This window comes from Zingiber officinale, chromosome 5B, assembly GCF_018446385.1.
Source record: "Zingiber officinale cultivar Zhangliang chromosome 5B, Zo_v1.1, whole genome shotgun sequence".
NCBI lineage: Eukaryota > Viridiplantae > Streptophyta > Magnoliopsida > Zingiberales > Zingiberaceae > Zingiber > Zingiber officinale.
This window is the reverse complement of record NC_055995.1, coordinates 95999197-96012208: the sequence shown is the minus strand read 5'-3', so window position 1 is coordinate 96012208 and position 13012 is coordinate 95999197. Positions and strand designations below refer to the sequence as shown.

At 39.8% G+C, this 13012-nt stretch overlaps 2 protein-coding genes and 1 long non-coding RNA gene across 3 annotated transcripts; 2 read left to right on the top strand and 1 right to left on the bottom strand.

Annotated features, from left to right (window-relative positions):
• Positions 1-564: 564 nt before the first annotated feature.
• Positions 565-2817, bottom strand: LOC121987656 (protein BREVIS RADIX-like). Its single transcript, XM_042541392.1, has 6 exons — positions 2522-2817; positions 2114-2245; positions 1454-1770; positions 1239-1371; positions 873-1171; positions 565-778 (listed from the first exon to the last, which is right to left on the bottom strand). Exons 2-6 carry the CDS (start codon positions 2216-2218, stop codon positions 700-702), a joined length of 933 nt encoding a protein of 310 aa, XP_042397326.1. The 5' UTR covers positions 2219-2245; positions 2522-2817; the 3' UTR covers positions 565-699.
• An 847-nt stretch (positions 2818-3664) lies between these two features.
• Positions 3665-7383, top strand: LOC121985076. Its single transcript, XR_006113056.1, has 3 exons — positions 3665-3799; positions 3890-4485; positions 5761-7383. It is a non-coding gene; the product is annotated as an uncharacterized LOC121985076 (long non-coding RNA).
• Positions 7384-8874: 1491 nt separating this feature from the next.
• LOC121987655 lies at positions 8875-9502 on the top strand. Its single transcript, XM_042541390.1, has one exon. It carries the CDS (start codon positions 8962-8964, stop codon positions 9376-9378), a length of 417 nt encoding a protein of 138 aa, XP_042397324.1. The 5' UTR covers positions 8875-8961; the 3' UTR covers positions 9379-9502.
• The last annotated feature ends 3510 nt before the right edge of the window (positions 9503-13012 follow it).

Sequence of the window (13012 nt, the reverse complement as noted above, 5' to 3'; positions counted from 1 at the left end):
TCTTTTCTTTTTCAGAATTGTCCTCCTGCAGTGTAAAGATAAGAGCTCAGGATGTAGGTAATTCCTTTGGAGGATTGGAGAATGCAAGATAAAAAGAAAGTAAGAAATATAACGAAATAATGAGGAAATATTTACTTGTTTGATTTTTTTAATGAAATTATCAGATGAGATTGGAAAAAAAAAGACCAAATAGGTTCTGAGCCGCAACAAGACTGCTATGATGATGTTTTTTTTGTTGATTGGATGGTTTAATTTAGGTGATTTATTATCTTTCTGCATCCTGTTTTATTGTAATTTATCTGTTAAACTAGATTATATGTAGTTAACTATTCTTTTCATACCTTTGCATTATGATACTGAATTCTTTTCTTCTGATTGGATGACAGCTATGGAACTTGATTCTCCTCATAGGTGCCAGTTATTTACCAGTTCTTTTACATATTGTGCATTTTTTTAAAAGAAATTGCACTGCAGCAATTTCAGTCCCTCAAAGGGATGAACTCTATCTAGGATATCTGTAAGCATTGCATGAAGAGGAAATATGTAGATGAAATCCAACCAGATATGACATTGATAGGATGAAACTACTTTTACAAATTAAGACCCACAATTTCCCAGTTAGTTTTTCTTTTCTAAATTGCAGTTGTTAGGAGTATACAGGAGTTTTGTTCATGCAGTGCGTACGTAGAGGTCTACTGTCTACAAGTACTGTGCTTGGATTCTATCTCTGTTAGCCTCCCACCACAGCTTGGCGTCTACCTCCCCAAACTTCTCTCGGCTGCCAACCACCAAATCATGCTCTTATTAGGACACGAGAAGAAGGTACGCAGAAGTTTGAGATGAGCTAAAAACTACATATGTATAAATAGTACCTGAATCGCACTCGCCGGAGCTCCCGGGCGCCGTCGGCTAGCTCCCGGATGGTGATGTACACGCCGGGTTCATCTTGCTCCACCCACTCCGCTATCTCGAGGTCGCCAGCATTGCTGGCGGAGATGGACGCCTCATCTCTCGATGGGGTGGTGGCCTCAGCCTTGACACCGGAAGACCCTTCGCCGGCGCCCGCAGAGGGCTGTTTGTTGGTCTCTCTAATGAGTTGCCTCTCTGTTGCGAGCGGCGGTGCAATGGGGCTCTCCTTTGTCGAGCCAACCCTCGACCATGAGGATTCTCCCTGAATGACACCCGAATAAGTCGGAATTAAAGCTACAAAACCATGCAGAAATCAATCTATTACTGACCTCGCCGTCGTCAGATCTCGCCGGAGTCTGGAGAGCCTGGCGGTTGTAGCGTTGCACATTGTACAGCTCCATGATCCTGTCGTAGTTCTCCCCCCACCATCTCTGTGCTTGCCACTTGTTAAACATCTCCCGACTACAGACAGCACCGATCATGACTTAAGATCGTCGATTCGTCTGGACAAAACATAGAGATCTACAGCTATTAAAAACTGCACCTGAATCGAATCCGCTTGAGATCGTTGCCGGCGCCGCCGGGGAGCGACGCGAAGGTTATGTGCACTCCGGGTTCCACCTGGGCCACCCACTCCTTTGACTCGCCGTCGTCCTCCAGCACCACGCCCTCCTCCTTCGTCAAATCCCACGCCGCGTAGTGGGCAGCGTCCTCGTAAGTATAGGAACCGTGCTGCCGCTGCCGACGGCGAGGATCCCCGCGGAAGCTCTTGCTCCTGAACGATGTAGAAGAGAGCGAGGAGCTTCCGCTCCCTTTGCCCTGACGCGTCGCGCCGGAAATCTTCAACACCATGTCCTTTATCTGCGCGCATGGAGACCGGGATTAGAAAACTCATCGAAGAATCGACCGTGTCCTGCCATCTACAGGAACAATTCCTATCCAAAACTTTGCTTTCTGTCAGGCTCTCCTTTCAAGGCCGACTGTACGCGATTTGCTATCAAAGGTTCTTTGTAGCGATAAGATCGCGTTTAGTTTGCACCGGTAATTATGCATAAACCAGCAGGATTCTGTCTAAATCTTCTCACAGTACTTGTCGTTCGCAGAAACAGAACACAACGAAAGAAAGCGTCACATCTCTGTCTCTTGGGATCTGCCACACCCTAATTAATTAACTTAAGCAGCTAAATGAAAGAGTGAGTGTGACCTGCGACGAGAGGCTCTTGACGGCTTCTTTGCCGGCACGACGCCCGTCGCCGTCCTCTCCGCCGCCGTCCGGGTCGTGCTTCGCGCAAGCAATGCAGGCCAGCATCTTCTTCCTCCCTCCTTGCTTTCGCCCCTGCAAGACCCGAGCTTGTGCATCATTGAAGCCAACTTAACAGGTAGTTAACAGGTTATTTTATGCCGATAAGGACCGTTCCATCTTTTGCTTTGCTTGTCAGCGAGGAATGGAATGGACAGCAGCAGCAGCTCGCTGCTAGTGGTCTCACTTCACATCACGTTTACTTTTTTTGTGTGCGCCATGGGCACGAAGTGGAGGAGAAGTAGCAAAGAAACAAGAGACCAGAGTTTGGTTAAGTAAAACATAAGAGAGCATTTGGCGACTTACACTCACCTCTTGTCTCTACTGATCTTCGTTTCCTAATGGCTGCCCCTGTTGTGCATCATCATTTATATATACACACACTTTCGACAGCACGCACGCACGGAATTCTGCTGACGGTGTTGTCCCTTTGTCCGGATGGGAATGCCGTGGGAATCAACTGCGTATCAGGGACAGCGGGGGAGCAGCCGAGTGGGCTTGTCTTGTCCCTCCTGCTGCCGTCCCCTTCAGTTTTTATATATGCGAGGAGGCAGTGAAACACTGCACCCTCCAATTCTCACTACTTCACTATTCCTGTGCTAGCTCCTCATTGTTGCAACTAAGCATTGAATCTCAGCGTACTGCATACTGTTTAACAGAACCTAGATTTGGCTCAATTAAAGTGTCACTGTACAGTGAACCGTCAGTTCTTTTACTGTTTAATGCGTAACTTGTACGGCGATTCGTTGACAGCCTTTACCAGCCTTATCGTTGGTCGTGGCACAGCGAGCCGTGCATGCTTTGCTGCTATTTCAATTTTTTTATTGTTTCTCCAGCAATTTGGGAAATCGTGCAGTTGAAATTTTGTATTAATTAAAACTTTCGCAACGAAACTTGAACATTCAAAGATTCAAATATTGTTCGATTCTATCTCTGCTCTTGTCAGCGAGGGGGGAGCGTTTGGCTGATGACTCTGCGTTGATCAACGAAAGCGAATGGTTCGAGAGAAGAGAATCCACAGCACTGAAAAGAAAAGTGCAAGTCTGGAAGCTATCACGGAGACTCATCCAGATTTGACCACGACGAAAGCCAATTGAATCGCCATAAACTACTCCAAGCGGCGCCGGCGAGTACCGGCGTGGGCATGGAGCCGTACGGGCGGCGCAGCCTTGCCTTTGCACGCACGCACGCTTGCTAGCAGCAGCGTCGAGCACTGGCTGCGTCGCCTTCGCTTTTGCTTTTACGTGCATGGATATAGCCAATGGATCGAATTGTGGCCTCTGACATCGATCTCTGAAGCTTCGTCTTCGTTGAAGCGCGAGCAAAAGGAGTTTAGTAATTGAGGTACTGAAGCGTCTAAATATAATATTTTAGAGTACAAGGGTGAAATAATAAAGTTACTAAAGTATGATGGGATCAAAATGAGAATTTTCTCGAATAAGGAACCCTACTCGCTTCGGTTTACCTCTAACGGCTCCATAGTTCGGGATCGCTCCTTGTCCCTTCTTTCTCTCCGATCGGTCGATATCTTCGCCTTCCGAGAACAACTCCGCCGCCGAAGACGAAGCCAAACTGGAGCTTCCCAGAAAGGTCGTATTTTTAAAAATTTTCCTCGTATCTTCTTCTGAAGTAATCCGCTTCCTGCTGCTTATTGATGAGCAATTTTTTCTCCGATCGTAGATTCGAAGCAATGAGGTCGATTATTCAAACGACCTAGTTGTGATTTCTACAAATTTGCGAACTTAATTACTTCCAAACCAATGCCGTAGCCCACGTCGTCACCGCCGTCTGTCGCGGCCAGTGTTGTTGCTGACGCCCCTTTTGCCTTCTCTCTCATTCTCTCGTAAAAGCCTTCCTGATCGCAATCTTTCCCCAGTAGTCAGGATAGGGTTTTGCCTGCTCTATTTACATTTGATTCCTACACTTGAAAGCCCAGCCGAGCAATCCCATCTTCTCCGTGAGGCTTCAGTTTTAGTAGCCTCCTTTCCTTGTCACTTATCAGGTCAGTTTACATCTAAAAAACAAACACTGAGAGATCTATTGTCAGTATCGCTGCTTATCCTTGTCTATATTGAGACCAAAACAGGTATGTTTCGCTATATGGATTGATTATTGAGGAAAAAGGATCAACTTCCATGTCTAAGACCTTTGAAATTATTTGTGCTCACTGTTTGTTGTCACATTATGAATGCTAATGGTTCTATTTGAATGGATTATTGTGGTAGCTTTAAAGGCAATAAGATGGGAAGGCTAGCATGGGTGCTATTCTTTATTTGGTATGAAACCTAGTATATTATAGTGTTCGTAGTTTATTCTTTCTTTCTTTCTATACGAATATTTTATTTCGAGTGGGTAATTTGTAAAAGAAGTGTAGAGTTTCCTAAGGTGGATTGATGTGATCTAGGTTCTCGATCACATGGGTGTTTCTTGCTTATTTCAGTGTATTTACCTCGTGATTGACTAAGTTTAAAAAGTAGATGATATAATTATTAAGTTGTTGGGAAAGGAGACCTATTTATGTAATTTATTGTCGTTCACACACACACAGAATGCATTTCATAGTGAGTTGATTGTAGTACGTCCACTCTTATATACAATATAACCTTATTAGGTGGATTATGGATTGTTCACCCTCTTTTTATATTTTACATATGATGCATTCTGATATCAAGTGGATGGATTATGAGTTATTCATCTTTTTTATATGATGCATATCTTAATGGATGCATTGTTGTTATTTACTCTCTTTATAAATTATGCTGATTCTTTTCTAAAATAAGATGAAAATTTTGTAATAATGTAAAAGAGATAACATAGGATAAATTGAAGAAACCATTTAAAAAGGAAATGAAAAAAGTATAATGAAAAATTATTAGTGATGCTAAAGAACATGAAGACAATTAGTAGAGATTTGTTGTTGCCTCCTATGATATTTTATCATGTACATATTTTATTACTCCACTTTGTACTTATATGCTATCTCCCTTTTTCTTCGATCTCGAGATTCGTAGAGTTGAGTCGATCATCAAAGGTTGAATAGTATTATAGGATCATCTTGCTCAGAGATACTCAATGAAAATATTGGAAATGGTTCCATTAGTGTTCATGAATTATATTTTGTGTAGTTTCTCATTTGTTAGTCAAGATGGTTCTAGTTATGTCTTCATTATGAGTCAAACATTCTGTTGATATATTTTTATACTTGTTAGTATTTATTATTATTACAACCTTATGCATCTTTAGTGGTGTCATTCTATGATTATGATGCATAGATGGATGGTGTCATGAGGAAGGAGGCTATCCCTTATAGAAGGATGAAGTCCTCTTCTAGTCATCACAATAAATTTATTGGTATTAAAGCATGATTAACTATTTGAATTTGAGAAGTTATGGTTTGTTGTATTTTATGGTTTTTATTTTCAAATCATGACTTTGGATAGAGTCATCTTCAAACATGGTCGAGTGTCTATTAGCAAAAATTTAGTCATATATTGTTGTATTGTATATATATTTTATGTCAAGATTGTGTCTTATCATTTGGTTCATTGCAGATCATGGTGCGAGGATGATCTTCTCGAGTTTGTGGTGATGATCATAAACGTACTCCCTCTATTAGAGAGCCCAAGCAAGGGAAATTACGCTCTCTAGTACAAGATGTTACATCTGATCTTCAGATAGGTCAAGTTTTAGAGCAACCAACCAAGCAAGGGGTGGGTCGCAGACTAGTTTGACATAAGAGCCCAACACTGAGTTTGACACACCCGCTGAAAGTTTTTCAGTTGACAAGACCAGAATATTACAACTTGCGAAGTTAGTGATAGAGCGAGTTGTTACTTTCCACGGTACCATTGATCCATGGGAGGCTCATGGATGGTTAGAAGATTTTGAGTACACTTTTGACTGTATAGCCTCTAAGGATGAGAAAAGACACAATTGGCCACTTATTTTTTTCAAGCGCAAGGCAGTGGTTTGGTGGCGTGTTATGAGACAAACTTTTGAGACGGGACCTATCTCGTGGAATCAATTTAAGGAGGCATTTGAAAGCATGTATTGTCCAAAGGCATTTAGAGATGCAAGGCGCTAAGAATTTTTGCGCATTCGTTAAGGAGATCTCAGCGTATTTGACCACTGTGTAGAGTTTGATAAGTTGGCAGAGTTTTGTTTGTATCTAGTAGCCATTGATGTTGATCGCTGTAACCATTTTATCCATGGGCTCACTCCATATATCCAGAATAGGATGTCTGAATTGACTTTCACAAGTTTTAAGGAGTCCTTAGATATGGCCATTTCTATTGAAGCGACACAACAATGACTAAATATGGAAAAGGAACAATACCACAATAAATTTCAGTTCCAATGTCGCGGAAAAGAAGGCCAACTCAACAAACAGAACTCCCAGAACCAGGCTCAGGCTGGAGGAAGCACCATGAACTTCTCTCAACCTAAGAAAAGGGCTAGGAACATAAATACATCATTCCAAGAATCCTCATACTAACCAAAACTCAACAGAGTAGGACACCAAGTGATCCAAGGATTGGAGGTCAAAGTTGATGTTATTGCTGTTGACAGAACCGACATGGAATTTTGCAATGTCATCTGGATCAAATTATTTTCTTTTACTGCATGCTACCTGGACACCTGAGTAGGAATTGCATTTTACGAGCACAACACGAGTCTAAAAGACTTCAGACACAACAAAGACAATCATTAGAATATCAACAGAGGAGTCAACAGAGACATCAACCACATGGCCGCAACATCCTCGAGCACAAAATATATATCACTTCCAACCGCAACACACACCACCATATCTGACCACCCAATATACCTACTCTACTCAGCATGCTCAGGTCCTAATGCAACCCCTTTTAACACACATGCCCTTGCATGCACCATCACAGGAGCTTGTTACTCGTCGGGTTTATGCTATGACTAATGATGATGCACAACGAGCCTGCGAGTCTCAAAGAATTCATTGGAGATATTTTCAGTAACAATGGTTTATTCTCGAAGATTGGGTTTTCAAACTAATCTTGTGGGCATATAAAATTCAGAGCAATACGTGAATAGTTAGATAGCTTCTCTTTTGTTTCTTTAGGTTCATACATGTTTCATATTCTTTTGAGAGACTGTAATTTGCAACTCAGCAATTGACCAATGCAATTAATACTCAAGATACTGAATCCCTTGGGAATGAATTTGTAAAACTAGAACAATTACTGGTACTATTAGAGTCAATTTTAACATTTTTACACCAAGAGGGCAGACAAAGTTTCGATCGATAGGGTGCTTCTATGCTTTTTAGGAGGAATATATCATCATTAAATTATGTTTGTCATGAATGTCCGAAGTTGGCTACATAAATCTTATATGCGAAAGCTCAGTGCATGGAGAACCTTGTTTATTATTAGTTGAACTGAGATCTTTTCGTGCTACATTAAATTTTATGTGAAGTTATTCCTAGCAAAAATAATTAGACTAATTTCCTCTTAATTATTAGTATTTCTAACTTTTAAAGTAGAGGTATAATATCTTGGCCAATATGAATTCTAGACTATCGTTATTATTATCACTGAATAGTTCATGATTCATATCTTCACGTACGAAAACCTCCACTTAGATTATTTAATCACCCAACCAAACTTAAACTTATAGTAAACAACCCTAATGGAATGCTTTAAGCCCCAAATGTGACTTTCTTTCATCTTTAATTATAACTCTAACATGAGTATCTCCTTTGCTTTCCCATCCCGTGTGTCGAAAAGGAAGAATTTGCCAAAGACATGGCTTTAGTGCGCCTTCGAAAAAGCCATAGATTCCTTTTAGATCACAAGTCCTTCACAATGTTCAAGTCGTTTTTAAATTTAAAGAACCATAATATTAAAGGAAGTTTATATTTGTGGAAAACATCATCTTAAAAACATTTTGTGATCGAACACATACACAAAAATTTGGAAGGATTAAACATTACATAAAAATCCACATAGCCTTTAGAGGTGCATGGCCTTTACAAAGATTACTTAAAAGTTTTTGTCATGAAGTATAGAAATAAACATCTAGTTTTTACACAACATTTTGTGTCATATGGAAGGCATTATTTTCTTGAATTATTTGGTGGTTTTAATTGTTTTTTTATCTTCATATCTCTTCATTATTTTTCTTTGATATACAATGACTTGTTTTTCTCCTCGCCAATTAAAGTGCTACCTAGACTTTACTACATCCATTGATTCAATATTCTCAATTGTCATACCGGAAAACTAAACCCCCTATCAAATCTCTAAAGAAAATACTTATTACTCACTAAAGGTCTAACCACCTTTTAACCTATTTTTTTATGATTCAACTAAACTTATATGCCTAAAGGGTAAAATTCATTAATTAATTGCAATTTGAATTTTATATATATATATATATATATATATGATAGACAATTTAGATGATGTTTCAACGAATAAAGAAGATTCATTATTGTGCTATTGGTATATCCACTTGCCTCTCAAGATGAGCAATCACTAAGAGACATGCCACTAGAACCTAATTTTCATGCTCCTTTTTATGTTTTTATATTCATATTCAGTCCTCATGCTTAAATTCAAATTACTTTCCCTCTCACTTTCATCTTTCTTTTAGTGCCTTCTCCATTTTCACGAGTTTCTTATAATTTTTTCAAAGAAAAGATTTCTTGTGGTTGCTACAAATACTAACTATGAAGCATACAATTCTTTATATTCAATTTCTTGAGGAAAATAATGAAGAAAGGGGCAGTCTCTTTGCTCAAGCAGATTGGCACAGTGGTTGCAGCAATGGTGCTCAAAGCCAAGCCCAGGGTCACGCTCCTTGGTCTGCTCCCCAACAAAAAGCTGCTGATGAGGACCATCTCCGGCAGGTTCTCTGGCAGGATCCCCGGCAAGGTGGAATATGTTGACGAGAGTGAGGAAGACGAGTATCTGAACCACTGCCTCTTTGACTTGGAAGACGACGCTGACGACGGCAACGGCGGTGAGGAGGGCCGGAGCGATGATGATCATGATGCGTGCTTGGCGATCAATTTGGTCCGGAGCTCACGAGAGGATGGTGGAGCCGAGTTCATCTTGGAGGATGAGATCGACAACGTCGCCGATGTGTTCATTAGGAGGGTTCGTAGTCAGATGATGCTACAAGATTAGCAGTTTTCAAAGTTTTCTTTGTGCTCACACACGTATATATTTTGTTGGAAGCATGAATGAAAATAAGAGAGGATGGAAAGGTCTCCCATGTACATGAGAGCTATGAGGTTGGTTGATATTGAATCACAATACTTAAAGTTGTGAACATATATATGAAGCTTTTGCCTGGAGGAGAGATGCACAAATTTAGAGCTCAGATGGTACTAAATTAAGATGACTTGTGTGTGAGCATGATAAGTCAATCTGAGTTTCTTCGGGGCGGTGCGATGGTTAAGGCATGGGGTGTTGCCACATGTGGTCTTGGGATCGAAACTCGGTGTGACTGAGCATAACCTCCCCCATGTCTTGGCCATTTGCACTAATAGCTAGTAGCCACCCGTGATTTACCTCCTCCTTGTTAGCCTAGGGACGGGTTGACGGGGGCGCTGGGAGCGAACGAATCACCTTTGTCACATGATAAGTCAATCTGATGATGGTCGGTGATTGACATTTCTTAGTCGAGTGAGTAAAGCGATAAATGACCTTTATTCAAAGCTCCTATATAACCAGGTGCAGAAGTCTTCCATCTTTGTTTTCTCATTTTCTTTCTCTTTGTCATGCCCTTTGCTCGACAGACCCTTTATTTAGAGAAAATGATAATCGCAATTAGTCTTATTGACTCTCTCGGGATGACTGGTCTGGTCTCACGGAAGTTTTCCACACGTCACCAAGGTAAATCAGAAAGTACGCACGGTGGCCAGTCTAGAAACCCGACATTCTTTGATTGCGCCCCCTATTTGGAGGAAAAATTACTGCAAATACGACATAGCTAGGGATCGAACCGCGGGTGCTTGGGTGACAATTTGGATGTCCTACTGCGACATCATAGCCCCGGAGACGATAGACCCTTTATCCAGAGCTTCTATATAAGGAGGTTGCAATTACAAGTAGAGAAAAAAACACAACAAGTAGATGTAGAAGTCTTCCACCTTCGTTCCCTAAGTTTTATTCTCTTTGTCGTGCCCTTCGCTAGATGGACTCTTTATTTAGAGCTCCTATATAAGGAGGTTGCAACCACAAGCAGGGAAAAAGATAATAAGCAGATGTAGAAGTCTTTCACCTCCATTCCCTCATTTTCTTTCTCTTTGTTATGCCCTCCGCTCAACGGACCTTTCTGTGATAATGTTTGGGTACATGCTCAATTTGTCATAAACAACGTATGCTAGGTTGCGAGCACGACATGTTGAATACTAAATCAGTTGTGGTAAAATTTGTTTAAACGAATCAAACCTACGTTTGCCACCCAAATTCAATTTGTTACCTACTTAAGTGTGTAACAAATACATTAATGTGCAGATTTGACGATCGTAGTTGACGTTTCTTAGCTAGGCGAGTAAAGGTGATAAATGTGATAGAAATAAAGAAAATAGAGAATAATTATTTCTAGATGATTTTATTGATAAAACCAAAGGACTTATTTATACAAATTATTTAATTAATAATAGAAATATTAAATATGACATATAATAATAATAATAATAATAATAATAATAATAATAATAATAATAGCATATGAGGCTTGTCGAGGTCTTGAATGGGAAACTCTTGATTAAAAAGAAGATGAGGGAAAGAAGTGATGTCTTCTTGATCACTGCAGTGATTAAAATATCATCCACGTAAATTAGAAAAAATATGGTAACTTTTCCATTGCATTTATAAAATAGAGAAGAATTAGATTTTGATCCAAAAAAAATCCTGAATGTGAAGCTAATTAGATAGACGATGAAACCACACACAAGGAACTTGTCAAAGACCATATATAGATTTTTGAAGTTTACAAACATGTGTTGAAAGTTGCAAGTAAATGAAGCCTGGCGGTTGCTCCATAAATATAGTTTCTTCAAGTTGACCGTGAGGAAAGCATTGGAAATATCTAATTATTGTATCAACCAATTAGAGCTAATAGTTATAGATAGTAACAATTTGATAGTTGTAATTTTGACGATAAGACTGAAAGTATCATTAAAGTCAATACCTGGTTGTTGACTAAAACATTTTGTAATAAGATGAGCTTTGCAACGTTCAATTGATCTATCTACGTAATACTTGATTCGGTAAACCTATTTAGAGCCCACAATATTCATAGACGGAGTACGAGGAACTAAAATCCATGTTTCATTACAGAAAAGATCATCAAACTTTGTAGCCATTGCAGCATGCTAATTTGGATCTTTGACTGCCTGTGTAAAACTAGTTAGTTCAACAAAACTTGAAGAATCAATTAGAGCCGTGGAAGAGGATAGCGGGTGGAAACTGGTGGGCATTGAACATAAATCTCGCTTAGAGAAATCATACGACGATGAGTATTATCATCGAAACTACTGGGAGAAGAGTGGTCAGATTGATGAGAATCAGGACTAAAGAGTGAAACATTGCTAGATGTTGAGTCTGCAAGATTTGATGAGAATCAGGACTTTGAGTATGTCTTGTTGGAGCAATCTATGAGAGTTTTGTTATACTATTAGGAGAAATCAGAAAGATGCCTTGATTATTTGAGGGAGTGTCTGAGGGAACAACCGTAAATGGAAAGAGAGACTCATCAAAAGTAACATATTGAAAAATATATATCCGCTCAGTTAATATATGTAGCTAACGATACTTATGATGCAAATTATTATAACCAAGGAAAACACATTGTTGAGACTAAGGGTTTAACTTATTAGAGCAGCCGGTGTGACCCTAGGTTTCAATGTTTGGGCAAAGATTTAATTTAGGTTATTGCTATATTTGATATGTGCTTGTGAGTGTACAATATGCATGTACAACATGATGAAGTCCAAGTATGTAGCCCTAGTGGTGTAAGTCCAAGTGTCTAGCATGTTGGATCGATCGCACATGAGAGAGGGGGGGGGGTGAATCACGTGATTTTTAAAAACTCATTTTGTCGATTTTAAAATCACAAGTATGCGCAGTGAAAAGTGTTAGTTAGAGCCCTAGAGCCAATCATTTTGATGATTGTATGGACTCATGTATATCATATTCTTGTATATTAATAAAGGCATTTGTTTGGTTATTATACTTATTTATATTAGTGCCAAATAGACTAAGTATAATAGCGTCCTTGAGTAGAAGGTTCATACCTATATCAATCGATTAGTTGAATCGATAGCGAGATGATATAGGGAACACTACTCTAAATCATTCCTAGTCGAGTATTAACATTCAGGGACAATGTTAATGCAATAAGACTAGCATGTAGGTCAGTTCGATGACTTGATCTCACAAGTCATGGATATAGAGATATCAAGCTGACACATGGGTATACATTGGAGAATGTATACTGAATGACCCGCCATGAGAAAGTATCATGGATCGTTATATGAGTGTCATATACTTTCTCATGTGGCTATTAGTATGACTATTAGTCCTTGGACCTGAAGTCACCATGGATCCCTACATAAGGAGTTATGTACTTTGGTTTCGTCAAACGTCACCCGTAACTGGGTGAACTATAAAGACGATTACTGGGTATGTAACGAATTATGCAGAGGGATGTGAGTGATGTAGATGGGATCTATCCCTCCCATATGACGGGAGCGACATCGCTATTCTTGATAGAGTGAGACCACTAAGTGCATGGCCATGCCCAAATGAG